General features: G+C 35.7%; 1 protein-coding gene across 2 annotated transcripts in view; it reads left to right on the top strand.

Moving 5' to 3' along the window:
• The window catches only part of CRISP3 (cysteine-rich secretory protein 3), a 20008-nt gene extending 5530 nt beyond the window's left edge, over positions 1-14478 (top strand). Inside the window, exons 2-8 of one of the 2 annotated variants that reach the window (XM_011960255.1) lie at positions 4157-4230; positions 5050-5166; positions 6281-6368; positions 8035-8180; positions 8585-8682; positions 10628-10716; positions 13001-14478. In XM_011960255.1, coding sequence (XP_011815645.1) covers positions 4157-4230; positions 5050-5166; positions 6281-6368; positions 8035-8180; positions 8585-8682; positions 10628-10716; positions 13001-13128 — 740 coding nt within the window. In that variant the 3' untranslated portion in view covers positions 13129-14478. Of the gene's footprint in view, positions 1-4126; positions 4231-5049; positions 5167-6280; positions 6369-8034; positions 8181-8584; positions 8683-10627; positions 10717-13000 lie in introns of both variants that reach the window. The other variant, XM_011960254.1, reaches the window with a different exon arrangement.
• Positions 14479-15712: the final 1234 nt, after the last annotated feature.

Genomic DNA, 15712 nt, shown 5'->3' on the forward strand with positions numbered 1-15712 from the left:
CCTCCCTCCCTCCCTCCCTCTCTCCCACTCCCTCCCTCCCTTCCTCTCTCTCCCTCTTCCCTCCCTTCTTTCTTCTTTCCTAACTTCTTCCATGAAATTCATTTAACATAAAAATTAACCATTTTATTCTATTTTATTTTTTGAGATGGAGTCTTGCTCTGTTGCTCAAGCTGGAGTGCAGTGGCACAGTCTTGGCTCATTGCAACCTCTGCCTCCTGGGTTCAAGTGATTCTCCTGCCTCAGGCTCCTGAGTAGCTGGAATTACAGGCGTGTGCCACCATGGCCAGCTAAGTTTTATATTTTCGGTAGAGATGGGTTTCGCCATGTTGGCCAGGCTGGTTTCGAATTCCTGACCTTAAGTGATCCACCTGCCTTGGTCTCCCGAAGTGCTGGGATTACAGGGAAAAAATTAACTATTTTAAAGAGTAGAATTCAGTAACATATAACATTCACAGTGTTGTGCAGCTGTCAACCCTTTCAAGTTCCACACATTTTCTTCACCTCCGAGGAGATCCCTGCACTCATTAAGCGTTCATTCCTGGCTCCCCTCCTTCAGCCCCTGGCAATACCTAATTTGCTTTGTGACTCAATGGATTTAACTATCTTCTGGTTATTTCATATAAATGGAATCATACAATATGTAACCTTATGTATCTGGGTTCTTTCCCTTCATGTTTTTGAGCTTTATTCATGGTGTAGCACATGTCTGCTTCATTCTGTTTAATGGCTGAATAATATTCCATTGTATATATCTACTGTATTTTGTTTATCCATTCATCCATTCATAGGCATTTGGGTGATTTTCACCTTTGACTATGGTGGGTAGTGAATTAGGAACTTTTTATGAACAAATACTTGCTTGAGTACCTAGTTTCAGTTCTTTTGCATATATGCCTAGATATGGAATTGTTTCATCACGTGATAGTTCCATGTTTAATGTTTTAAAAAAATTTTTGACTTTTTTTTAAGAGACAGAGTCTCACTGTGTTGCGTGGGTTGGTGGATTGTGCAGTGGCATGATTATAACTCACTATAATGTTGAACTCCTGGGCCAAGCAATCCTCCTGCCTCAGTCTCCTGAGTAGCTGGGACTCCAGGTACATGCCATTATGCCTGGCAGATGTTTTAATTTTTATTTTTCATAGAGATGAGATTTTGCTATGTTGCCCAAGCTGGTTTCAAACTCCTGGCCTCAAGTGATCCTCCTACCTGGGCCTCCCAAAGTGTTGGGATTACAAGTGTGAGCCATCGTTCCTGGCCCATGTTTCAAGTTTTTTGGGGAACCACCAAACTGTTTTCACAATATTGACACCATTTAATATTCCCATTAGCAATTTCTCCACATCCCTGGCAATTTGTTATTTTCTGTGTTTTTGATTATAGTCATCCTAGTGGGTGTGAAGTGATATCTCATTGTGGTTTTGATTTGTGCTTTTGCTGTTATATCTAAGAATTCATTTCTGAATACCAGATCATGAAGATTTACCCCTATGTTTTCCTCTAAGACTTTTATAGTGTTGGCTCTTAAGATTTAAGCCCTTGATCCATTTTGAGCTAATTAGTATATGTAGTTTTGGTAGGGATCCAACTTTATTCTTTTGCATGTGGCTAGTTTTCCCCAGTGAATGCTTGTGGCATCCTTGTTTAAAAAAAAGAAATTCAGTTTACCATAGATGTATGGGTTTATTTCTGGACTCTGAATTTAGTTACATTCATGTATGTGTCTCTTCTTTTGACAGTATCACACTATTTTGATTACTATAGCTTTGTAGTAAGTTTTGAAATTGAGAAGTATGAATTCTTTACCTTTTTCTTCTTTTTAAAAATTGTTATTCCTTGCAATTCCATGTGAATTTCAGAATCTGCTTTTCCACCCACACAAAAATGCTATTGGCATTTTGATAGGACTTGCATTCAATTTATAGATTGACTTGGTAAGTATTGCCATTTTAACAATATTAAGTCTTCCAGTCCATGAACGTGAAATGTCTTTCCATTTATTTAGTTCTTAATTTATTTTAGCAATGTACAAAACATTTTTCTGTGTACGAGTCTTATACTTCCTTAGTTATATTTATTCCTAAGTGTTTTATTCTTTTTGATGTGATTGTAAATGGATTTTTTTAAAAATTTTCTTTTCAGGTTATTTATTGCTATTATATAGAAATATAACTGAATATTATATCTTGATCTTATATTTTGCAGCTTTGTTGAATTTATGAGCTCAAATATATTAAAAAAATTTTTTTTGAGACAGGGTATCACTCTGTCACCCAGGCTAGAGTGCAGTGATATGATCATGGCCCAGTGCGACCTTGACCTTCCAGCTCAAGTGATCCTCCTGCCTCAGTCTCCTAAGTAGCTAGGACTACAGGCACTTGCCACCATCCGCCTGGTTAATTTTTTTTATTTTTCAGTAGAGATGGGGTCTTGCTACATTTCTGGACTCAAGTGATCCTCCTGCCATGGCCTCTGAAAGTGCTCGGATTACAGGCATGAGGCACCACACCCACTCTTGAATAGATTTTTTTTGTGGATTCTTTTTTTTTTTTTTTCCAGGCTTCAAGTGTATTTATTGATGCATTGGACAAAATAAAACCACAATTGTTATCAAAAAGTATATCTCTCCTTCTCTCATTTTCTTGTTCTTGCATTGGAAATATCTTTGAAAAAGTGATACAAATGGATACCAGCGAAGTCCCATATTTGTGGGGTGATTGTGCAGCAATGCTGGGACGGGATGGTTTGTGACATTGACTTTAATAGCATGAAAATGGGTTTTGTAATTGTGTATCAGGCTGCATCCCAATACTTAGATTCACAGTGGGTGGGGTGCATGAGTGCTGGTTAGCAGAAGGGAAAGCTGAATTTAGTGCTGGGGACCAGTTTGGGGTGGAAAGTTCTTCCTTTGGGAGTTCTGTGGGGATTTGGTGTTAGCTGAATTCATAGTCTAAGGGAGACCCAGTCCCAGCCCTCAAGAGTTGAGGTTCAGGAGGAATCAGTGAATAACTAAGAAGGAAGAGCTTTTGTAGGATGAGTCACTACTTCTATTAACACTCAGTCCAAAACAGATGGCTAAGGATCTACCACGTATTATTTGTTCTGCTTTCTTGTTTTTAAACTTAACATTGAAGCATAAGCTTTTTCTCTGAGGTTACAAAACCACCATAAATATATAGTGGTTTTTATGTCTAATATACTGCCATAAAAGGATGTACTCTCATTTACCTAGACATTATAGCTCCCTATTACTAGGCATGTAATTAATTTACAATGTTTTACCTCTTATAAATGATAACATGATAAAAATCGTATGCTTAAAACTTTTCCAATATAGTTTATAATTTCAGTAGGATTCCAAGAAGTTGAATTAGTGAGACAAAGAATGTGAACATATTAAAGATATTAATACAGATAGGGTTAGTAATCCCTTAAAAGTGATAATCAAATTATTATCTTTTTGGTTTAAGTTCCAGAGGAAAAAATTTTGCCTTTTTAAATTTGAGGCATGGTACTAAAGATAAAGTTTTGAGAGGAAAGGAGTTAGGATGCTGGCTGCACAGGTAAAGTTGAAGAGAGTAGTTTAAAAGTATGCATGAAAAGCATATACTTAGAGGACTTTCTAGGGTTTGAAGAACAGCAAGTATATGAGCCAGATCCCTAATGGAAAAGAACTGGCACATGCTAACTTGTAATTTGAAGATGTTAACAAGAGTATATTTATAAAAGTGTAGACAGCACTTAAGGAAATCAGCAAGAGCTAATGCAGTAGTATGCCAGTAATAATCACAGTTGGAAGCTACTGAATTGTCATTGTGAAGAATCCACTCCTAGAACCTAAAGAGAGCAGTTACACAGAGAAGACTGCAGAGCTGCAGAAGAAGGAGGTAGAAAGTCCTTAGCATTTACAGGCATGCTTCAAGGGCTTCAGTAGGGAATTTAGGTTTGTTCTTTATAGTCCCAGTTGGAGGCATACTTCGAAAGCTGAATCCACTGTCATTCTGCTGACTCCATGCGACAAGTCTTCTCCTGTTTCATTAGTAATGAATTTGGGATAATGGAAGTCATTTCGTTTCTCCCACCCTCATGTTACTTAGCAGTTCATGAACTAATCATTTTAATGCAGATCTCTGTTCCACTGGTTTTGTTTTCCCAGCAATGACATTATTCCCAGTGCTGTTGTTCCTGGTTGCTGGGCTGCTTCCATCGTTTCCAGCAAAGGAAAATAAGGTATGGTTGAAGTCAAAAATCTTCAGAAAAATTCAGGCAACCATGAGGGATAGCAAGCTACTAGATCAATCTTCAAAGGTGAAAAGGACTAGAGTGTCTGGTACATCATAAAGTACTCATTAGTAGCTCAAGATAGTTAACATAATTATGTTTAAAGCTGTGGTGATCAATATGGTAGCCCCTGGCCACATGAGGGTATTGAAGTTCATTAATTAAATGACTTTGCTCCACCCCACAAATTGCCTTGGAGATTTTTTTAATGTGGTAAAACTATCTTTTGAGTGATCCCATAAAATTTGCTACATAATACATAAAACTCTTTTACTAGAGTACTGCATGTTACACATGCACTTAGACTGAGCCTAAGCATTTTTTCTAAATACCAGACACCATTTCAGGCAGAAATTCCCCCTAAAGTCTTAGGGTAAATCATATAGCCCAATCCTTACCACTTCTTTGCTGCAGCCTGAGTGTGAATGTCTTAATAATTCCTATCATGTACCCTTGTCACTATAAGATGTTGTCACTCATATATCTAGAAAAATCACATTAAGACCTCTCTTAACCCAGAAACTGGTGTTTGTGACCTCAGAGGAGATTTTAGTTTGTCATGCCATGAATTATATCCCCAATCTGAAAACTTTCATATGATACTTTTCCATTAAAAAGTCATGGTTTTGGCTGTCATTGACAGTGTTTACCTAGTATTGGCTCAAACACTTTTTTTAAATGGTCCTTGTTCCCTCAAGCTAACATAGTTACTACTATGTGCAATTTCCAACAATGTTAAAAAGTAATTGTAATTTTATTTTCCCTTAGGATCCCGCTTTTACTGCTTTGTTAACCACCCAAACACAAGTGCAAAGAGAGATTGTAAATAAACACAATGAACTGAGGAGAGCAGTCTCTCCACCTGCCAGCAACATGCTAAAGATGGTAAGAAGTGGTATATTGCAAAGGAGAAGGGTGTGAACAAGCCGTGGAAGGAGCAGGCGGCTGGCAACAAAAATCTCTTAATAACTTCAAGGTTTACAAAGTTCTGTCTCTATTTTGTTATTTCATTTGAGCTGTGTAATGGGCAGAGCTGAATTTCTTAACTTCTCTTTATAATGGTTGCGTAACGTCAAATTCATAGGGCTATTTAAATTATGGAGGCAGAATTAAAAGCAAATCTTTGGACATACAGTGAAAAGCCATTATGCTTTTCTGCTCCTTAACTTATCTGTCCTAATCTAAGATCAGAAAGATCTTTTTCGTTTAAGATAAATGCCATTTAGGGTAAATAACAATCTACTTTTCTGGGCCCTGTACCAAAGGCCACATGTCTCCCAAACATTCAGTGAGGGGGCATGGGGAAAAGGAACTCGAAGTGAAGTAAGCCAGCTAATTACTTTATTGTCAGCAAAAGCAATCTCAACACCTCCACATGTTTATCAATATTTAGAGTAGGATCATTACTAAAAATCTTTAGGTTTCTACTGCCCTGCCATAAATAATTAGGCCGTAAACATAGATTTTTTTGATTACTTAGAGTAGGCATATTACCTATATTTCTTTGTGGAGCAGAAAAAGGCACATCAAAAAAATATATATTTGATTACTATAAAAATCAGAAGATGCTGCCGGGCGCGGTGGCTCAAGCCTGTAATCCCAGCACTTTGGGAGGCCGAGACGGGCAGATCACATGGTCAGGAGATGGAGACCATCCTGGCTAACACGGTGAAACCCCCGTCTCTACTAAAAATACAAAAAACTAGCCGGGCTAGGTGGCGGGCGCCTGTAGTCCCAGCTACTCCGGAGGCTGAGGCAGGAGAATGGCGTAAAATCCAGGAGGCGGAGCTTGCAGTGAGCTGAGATCTGGCCACTGCACTCCAGCCCGGGCAACAGAGGAAGACTCCGTCTCAAAAAAAAAAAAAAAAAAAAAATCAGAAGATGCTTGCACAGAAATTTTATGATGATGTAAATCAACTTATAACCTGATTATATAAGGCTTATGCTCCTGTGAGGTTTGAGATATTAAGTGGATATCTTTTTTCTGTTCTTGTTTCAGGAATGGAACAAAGAGGCTGCAGCAAATGCCCAAAAGTGGGCAAACCAGTGCAATTACAGACACAGTAACCCAAGTGATCGAAAGACTAGTATGTAAATTAGGAAATATTTGTTGAATAAATCAACAAGTAAAATAATAAGAAACCATGTTATAATGTTGCATTAAGAAAAGTTTGTAAATAAATATTGCTTCTAATGCTACCTTTTTCAAGATAGAATATCTCTATATGTAGAGATAACTCTGAGAAGTACCATCTGTGCTTATGGTTTTATATAAATTTTACAAAAACTGTCTCAGGCAGTATCACATTTGTACCTCTCAATTAGCTCACGAGTAAAGCAGGTTACAGATGATCTCTTTCCCAATTACGGAGATTAGAAAACCAACAGTCTGGAAGAAAATGATGATTGGTAATTAATGTCATATATAGGAAATCTGGAATTAGAATTTCTGGCTTCTAAATCAGTACCCTGTTAAGTGACAATATAGAACCTGTTTGTGTTTTGAAACCTACTTAATTTTGTTCTTATAAAATATTTTAAATTTTGTCAAACTGTTCCTGAATTTTACAAAAAAAAATATTTAACATCAGCATTAGCTTTTACAATTTTCTTTTGAATTTTTGATGATGGTAGGGCATGTCTTTTATATTTTCTGGATGTTTACAATGCATACTATATTAGACTAAAAAAAAGACCTGCAAGACATAACCTATGCATCAATAAATATAAATACAACTAGATAAAATATCATATGGATGAGCTACCAGATAAAATACTTACTGAATTATCAAAAATAACATAGGTAAAGGCAAGCCAAATTTACAAGTGGTAAATAACTGGCTTGTTTTGAAAATAGGACTGCCATTGTTATCTATATTTTTTATATTAAAACTATAATAAATTTATGAAAGGGGGTGATTATGGTCACCAGAAGATTGAAAGAAATGGTCTTGAAAATCCCAATCTATTGTTAAAATCTTAGCTTCTTTCTTTCCCTCTTGAAGGAGCTATACAAAAGTAGTTTATACTCTCTTTAAGTAGCATGTAGACATTCCATGTTAAGCCATCCAAATATAAATATTAATTTCAGGGCTTGAAAAAGCATTGAAGTATTTCTGGGCTGCAAGACACTTTTTTTCCTTATTTTTTGAGCAAAGTGTGGCCTGTGATGTTCTGATTTGCTAAGAGGAGGCCTGTAACCTGTGAAAATATTGTCTTTTATGGTGTCATTTTCTTCATGTTTAGGGCTCTTAAAGACTGAGCCTAAGACTTTTTTAAAAATTCACACAAAAGAATAATTCTAACCGCTTATTCAGATTCCTATACATGAAAATCTCTGGTGAATATGGACTAGAGCAGGAGAGGAATTACTAAGTTTAAGTCTGCCTTCAGCAAGCTCACATTACAAAGCTGAAAGCTCATAAGGCTCACCCATGTGAAGAATTCAGTGTGTAAATAAATGAATCCAGGGAGAGCAGATACTAAAGAAAAAAGGCTTCTCCATCTACTCAAAGTTTTGCATGTTGAGACCAACCTCAAGTATTGGGCAAATTTGGCTTCTATTCAGCTTATAGCTGATAAGGATCTGAGGCACCCTCCTTGTGTATTAGTTGATATTCATTAATGATGGGCATTGGAGACAGTATTTAAAAAACAGAGATTCTGCTGTGTGTGTGGTGGGGTTGGGGTGTGTGTGTATTTTGCCATTGCATGCTTTATTGCTTTCCTCATGAGTGGTCTGTTCCTTCTTAGGTCTAAAATGTGGTGAGAATCTCTACATGTCCAGTGCCCCCAATTCATGGTCACAAGCAATCCAAAGCTGGTTTGATGAATACAAGGATTTTGACTTTGGTGTAGGGCCAAAGACTCCCAATGCAGTGGTTGGACATTATACACAGGTAAGGAGAAGAAATGAAAAACCACCTCATTTATAAGTGCCCTAAAAAAAGGATTCTTCAAATTTTGACTGATTCCAAGTTGAATTTGGGGGAAAATTTCAAGTGAATATAGAATAGTCTGGCATTTGGTGAGTATTTCAGCTGTGAGCTGTCATTTTTCAATAGTCTGCAGGATCATGGTAGGGAAACACAATCTTTGTCTAAGTCTCGAAAAGGAATGTACATGGAAATGTAATATTTTAAAAGTCTTTTAGTTTGATTCAATAATTTAACTAAATATAGCCATAAGGTATAGACAAAATATGTCGGTAACATTCTTCTCCATTCTGTATTTCCTACTATTTGTTTTTTGGTATTTCCTTCTTCTCTAATATGCTCTCGTATGCTCACTTATGGGTTTATAGGTTGTTTGGTACTCTTCCTACCTCGTTGGATGTGGAATTGCCTACTGTCCCAATCAAACAGTTCTCAAATACTTCTATGTTTGCCAATATTGTCCTACGTAAGTATATATTTTAGAGTTTATTGTCAATAATGCTAAATACAATTTAATATTTAATATAAAAACAAACCAAAAAGCATATTTCAGTAAAGGTGAAGGAGATTAATCTTTAGAAATATTTTCTGAAGTTGAGACATATTCAATCTACTTCGCAGAAAGATAAAGTTTTCAGTTCCAGTTCCAAGTATTATTGAATAGGGAACTGTCTTTCCTCACACCTAAAATAATTTGTCTCCTCTCTCAGTTGCCTTTTCCTATGCTCATGGTTACTTCATGAGTACAGGTAGTGTGTAGTTGTCTAAATATAATTTTATCAGTTCATGCTAAGTTTACACACAAGAAACTGAAAGCTTGACAATTAGTCCAGGGATAAAGTAAGGTGACAAACAAATGAGTAATGACCCATTTTAGTAATATCAGTCCTTTCTGCTCAAATGCTCTTACTCATGCTTATCAGAAAATTTCACATTATACATTAAGAAATGATTAAATCTTGGACCTCAAAGACTTTTCAAGAGATCCCCAATATGTTTCAAATAGCCAAGAAAAGATAATATCTTAAATTTTTGCTTCTTGGAATTTACCACAAAAACATTTCATGGAACCATCCATTAAGATCATAATTTCTTAATTATCTTGGGTTTCTTGAAGAAAGTCCACTTTTTTCTCAAGCAATATATTTCACTTACTCACACAAAAACAATCTGTGGATATATTGAAGATATATTCACAACATATCTATTAGCTTTAATTTCCTTTTAATATTTGAAATTGTTCACCACTAGTGGGAGGGGCTTTCCCCAAACTCAGCTTTCTGCATGACTTATTTTGAGGCTGTAGATATCCCAGGTGATGTAGGCTTCCGGTTTGAGAAATATGATCTGTAAGGTCATTTTTCAGCAAAGAATTATCATTGTTAATGCAGAAAATTGAAAGACCCTGGGAGACTGCTTCCAAATGCCTGGTCATGAGAGGAGAGCATCTTGAGTCTGCATCTGAGTGAGAGTTGGAAGTAGTAATGAGAGAAAGCAGGGAAAAGAGAACTTCCCGAACACTTTGATATCTATTTCACATTTTTTTAAGTGCTCACACACCTACAGCTATATTCTGTGAAGGAAGGCTGAGATTCAGCTACATTGACTTGGACTGTTAACCTACTTAGTGCAATCAAGACTTTGACTTTCTTGTATTTTCAGATGATAATTACCGATAGGAAAATAATCATAAATGAGGTACAGGCTTGTCACTGTAAGATGAACACACAGAGGAGATTAGTATTAATTAAATCTTTTTATCCCCTAACATTCCCATTCTTGGCAAACATAAACATCTCATACACACCACCTTTAGACATTCCCAAACCTTCCCAAGCACAATACCCTTTCACAAACATACAGCAAAAACCATGTGAAAATCACCACTCCATCTAAAAGCCAAAATTTATGCTGAAACTGTACTTACCCTTCTTCATAATTATAGAAATTACGGTATTTTTATTTTTAATTATAAGCTACATTTAACATTAAATGTTATTTTTCATATTGCAACCTTCTGTGCTTCAGGAATTTTTCTTACCTCTCTAGGGGATGTGTTTTAACCCTTGCCAGCACCTTGTGGTACATCATCTCAGCAATTTGACCAAGTCTATTGGGAGATGAAGTGTGTTGCCATATTGAAATACGCTCTAAAAACTTTAGACTTTAATTATGCTATTTCAGTTTCTCAGGTTGCAAGACTATGGTCAGGAAAGTGAATGAATGTGTGAGTTATTCTCTTAATTTGCATTATTGTCTGAATATACTCTGAGAATATTATTTTTAATTATTTGACATAATTAAAAACATTTAATAAATACCCATATGTATTTGGTGACTGATACTAACCTTGGAACATAAACTAAACAGAAAAATGAAAAATATTTGACATTTTTTATTTCAAATTTCAGTGGTAATTGGGTTAACAGACTATATGTCCCTTATGAACAAGGAGCACCTTGTGCCAGTTGCCCAAATAACTGTGACGATGGACTATGCAGTAAGTTTGAAGTGATTAACTTGATAATAAAATAAAATGATCTGACATTTCTTCTAAGAATTGGGAACTCTGAAGACAATCAACTTAAGCAATGCTTTCATGCAAAGGACAAAAAAAAAAATCTGTCTGGCTCTGTCACCCAGGCTGGAGTGCAGTTGTGCCATCTCAACTCACTGCAACCTCCGCTTGCAGGGATCAAGTGATTCTAATGCCTCAGCCTCCTGAGTAGGTGGGACTACAGGCACATACCAGCACACCTGGCTAATTTTGTACTTTTTGTAGAGACAGGATTTTGCCATGTTGACCACACTGGTCTCGAACTTCTGGCCATCAAGTGATCTGCCCACATTAGCCACCCAAAGTACTGGGATTACATGTGTGAGCCATCACACCCAGACTTATGGAGTCTTTTTAAGTGAACATTTTACACTGTTCAGTATCTATGTATTATTTGCAATGTAAAATTTGACCTGTTATCATATGTAACCTGAAGAAACATTTACCATCCATGTTATATATTGGCATATATGAAAATGTGTCTGTGAAAATGACATATTATAATTAAATATGAAGTTTCTTCTCATAAAAGTTTATATCATTATACAAAATACAGCATATATTAAAAAAGAAAAACAAATATACATCTAAGAGTATGAGACCATAGAATATGGCTCAATCCAGACAGGGACTCCAAATACTGCAATTTCTCATATGCTAATGAATTTATCATACTAACTTCCTCATATTTGCCATAGTGTAGTTAGAGTCATCAAGTTTAATATAATAATCACTTGCACTTCAGCTTGCTAATAATCTTTGTATGCATTTTTAAAGTCAAAATCAAATCTGTATGTAGTATTAACTCGCAGAAGCCTCAAAATATTTTAGCAAAAATGAGTAAGATAAATATATATCTCATACAATTTCATTTTATGCTTTTATAAATTAAAATACAAAGAGTTGATATGTTTGTTTAACTAGGATGTATTACTAAAATTATTACTAACAATATAGTCGATCCATTCGTTAAGATTTTTACCTTTCAAATGCATTCACCTGACTGAATTGTAACATTTTTTTCTGACTGAATTGTATAGCTATAATTCAGAATATTGATAATATCAAAGCTATAAATCAACTAAAGAAGGAAAATCCAAATATTTCCAGCACCTGCCAAATGCTGTTTTCTAAGAAGCTTGAAATTTATCTTATTAGTAATGATCAGCCAATTGAAAAATTTTAAACAGAAGAATGATAAGATCTGAATTGTGTTTTCTAAGGAGCTCCCGACAGTAGTAGGAAGAAGCAATTGGTTGAAAATCAGCTAGGAGACTGCTGGAAAAACACACACTCAAAAACAAATGGGTATCTTTACTGCATTAGTGCAAAATGAATGAAAAACATAGACATATGAAAAATAGGAAAAAAGTAGACTAGTCAGTTGTTGTTACCTGGTATTGTTGAATATTGATTACAAAAAAAATAGAAACAAGTTTCAGTTGATTCCTGGCTCCTGGCTTGAATTGTTTAATAGTTGGGAGTGCCATTTATCTGAAACTGGGCGAACCAAGTGAAGAACTGTTGGGAAATAACAAAGAAATGTCAAGCTTGTAGACAGGATGATGAATTTAGTTTGAGATTTGTTGAGTTTGTGGCCACTGAAGGACATCCAAGTAGAAATGTCCAATAATCATAATGACATTCTCTCCACCTTTTACTTTATACATTTACATCTTCCTATAATAATTACTTAGACCTGAGAGAAAGACTGGTGGCACTAGAGTCTAGGATAACTGTGTTCAATGACTTTCTACAATGATGAAGATATTCAATATTCTCACTTTCCTATGAAGTAGCCCTTAGACACATGGCTACTGAGCACGTGACGTAACTGGTGTTGTTGAGGAAAGACCTGAAATTTTAATTTTATTTAATTTTGATTAATTTAAGTTTAAACAACCACATGACAAGTACCTACCATTTTGGATATCGCAGTTCCAGAGAAATCCATTTACGTTAATTTTACTCTGCTCACACGTTGAGTGAGGAAAATATGTCAGTTCATCTTAGAAACATTTCCAAAAGCTCGAATTTAAAAAGGAATCAGTGTGTTTACCTAAGGGACCTTGTGTGTCCCTCAAGATATAAAATGGCCATCTTAGTGTAATAATGCCAGTTTGTTTGCTCACTTCCCTACTCTCCGTTCATATAGAATGTATTGTATGTGTTGTTGTTACAGAAGAAAATGATAATGAAGTGACTGGTTTCTTTGTTTTTATTCCAGCCAATGGTTGCGAGTATGAAGATCTCTATAGTAACTGTGAAAATTTGAAGCTCACATATTCCTGTCAACATCCGTTTGTCAGGGACAGTTGCAAGGCCTCCTGCAATTGTTCAAACAGCATTTATTAAATTCGCATTACACACTGAGTAGGGCTATGTAGAGAGGAGTCAGATTATCTACTTAGATTTGGCATCTACTTAGATTTAGCATATACTAGCTGGGAAATTGTCGGCATGTTTGATACACATTTGATTCCAAATCTTTTTCTTCTGGATCTGCTTTTTATTTTACAAAAATCTTTTTCATACAAATGGTTTAAAAGTAACAAAATCTATAACAATAACTTTGGATTTTTATATATAAACTTTGTGATTTAAATTTACTGAATTTAATTAGGGTGAAAATTTTGAAAGTGGTATTCTCACATGACTAAATTCGGTAAAACCCTGGATTGAAAGTGAGAATTATGTTCCTAGAACAAAATGTACAAAAGGAACAATAGAATTTTCACATGAGTGCTTGGCTGTAGTTGCCTTTCCTAGCTCCACTCTAAGGCTAAGCATCTTCAAAGACATGTTCCCATATGCTGTCTTAATTCCTTTCACTCATTCACCCTTCTTTACAATCATCTGACTGGCATCCTCACAACTGAGTTGAAGCTGTTCCTCCTAAAACAACCCTGACTTTTATTTTGCCAAAATCAATATAATCCTTTGTTTTTTTATTTGCATAAATTTTACAGTAGAATATGATCACACCTTCATTTTTAAACCTCTCTTCTCTTTGATAAACCTTCCTTTAAAAAGAATCCAAGATAATATAGGTAAATACCCTCCACTCAAGGAGGTAGCACTCAGTCCCCCACCTTGTGAGTCTTCACTAAAATTAGTGACTCACTTCCAAAGAGTGGAATATGGAAAGGGAAACATAGTAACTTTACAGGGGAGAAAAATGACAAATGCCTTCTTCACCAAGTGATCAACATTAACGTCACCAGTGATAAGTCATGTGGATTTGTTCTATGCAACCTTTCTAAAAATTTGTAATCCCAATCTAATTATGAGCTAAAACATACAGCAAACTCAAGCTGAAGGACATTCTACAAAATATCCCAGGGGTATTTTAGAGTATTCCTCAAAACTGTAAAAATCATGGAAAATAAGAAAATCCTGAGAAACAATCACAGACCGCATGAGACTAAGGAGACATGGGAGCCAAATGCAATGTGCTTTCTTGGATCAGATCCTGGAAAAGAAAAAGATCAGTAATGAAAAAACTGATGAAGTCTGAATAGAATCTGGAGTATTTTTAACAGTAGTGTTGATTTCTTAATCTTGATAAATATAGCAGGGTAATGTAAGATGATAACATTAGAGAAACTGAAACTGGGTGAGGGCTATCTGGGAATTCTCTGTACTATCTTACCAAATTTTCGGTAAGTCTAAGAAAACAATGCAAAATAAAAAGTATTTTGAAAATAAATACAAGAATTTTTTTCTTGACTCTATGACACATCATAGCTTTTCTTCAGTTTATCTAGTTATTCTTTCCTAGACTTTTACTCTTAACCTTCAGTTCCTTTATCCCAGTGCTATATGTTTGATTTTGTCCTTTCAGGTAATATCAGTGATTAGGTTGTCATATCAGATGGACATGTTTACTCAGTATCAAACTTCAGTAAAAATTTCAAGGATCTAAGTAGTCATGAGGCAAAGGAAAACAGGAAGGTGCAGGACCACCAAGGCAGCTCCTAGATGATATTTTTGGCTGCATCTCTTAATCTCTTAAGCAATAAATTTCCTAATTAGTCTCCATTCAAAACCTTTCCATAGGCTTCAGAAGTAATTAGTATAATATTCATGATCTTAAACTGATCTGCAAGAAGCTGAATAATCTTTTTTATATTTGCCTCTCCAATCTCACTTCATTCCACCCTCCCTCATTTCCTCTGCTCCAGTAGAATGAGCCCATTAAATTACTTCAAATTCCTCAAGATCATTTTTACCTTATGGTGTTTGTGTTTGCTATTGCTTTGTTTGGAAGAGTGATCACTGTATTATTTGCTATAATTGCTACTTCATATTAAACATCATTTCATCAACAGATTAATTTGGGCATATAATCTAGAGAAACTCCCTCCATTTTCTCTCAGAGCTCCCTATATTTCTTCTCCTTTTTTTTTTTTCAAAGCCAAAAGCTATATTTGTGATGTTCTTTTCTCCTTGTTGTTCTTTTTTATTATACTTTAAGCTCTAGGGTACATGTGCACAATGTGCAGGCTTGTTACATATGTATACGTGTGCCATGTTTGTGTGCTACACCCATTAACTCGTCATTTACATTAAGTATACCTCCTAATGCTATCCCTCCCCTCTCCTCCCACCCCACAACAGGTCCCAGTGTGTGATGTTCCTTTTCCTGTGTCCAAGTGTTCTCATTGTTCAATTCCCACCTGTGAGTGAGAACATGTAGTGTTTGTTTTTTTGTCCTTGTGATAGTTTGCTGAGAATGATGGTTTCCACCTTCATCCATGTCCCTACAAAGGACATGAACTCATCCTTTTTTATGGCTGCACAGTATTGCATGGTGTGTATGTGCCACATTTTCTTAATCCAGTCTATCATTGATGGACATGTGGGTTGGTTCCAAGTCTTTGCTACTGTGAATAGTGCTGCAATAAACATATGTGTGCATGTGTCCTTATAGCAGCAT

Source organism: Colobus angolensis, unplaced genomic scaffold (assembly GCF_000951035.1).
Source record: "Colobus angolensis palliatus isolate OR3802 unplaced genomic scaffold, Cang.pa_1.0 Scaffold51, whole genome shotgun sequence".
NCBI classification, from domain to species: domain Eukaryota; kingdom Metazoa; phylum Chordata; class Mammalia; order Primates; family Cercopithecidae; genus Colobus; species Colobus angolensis.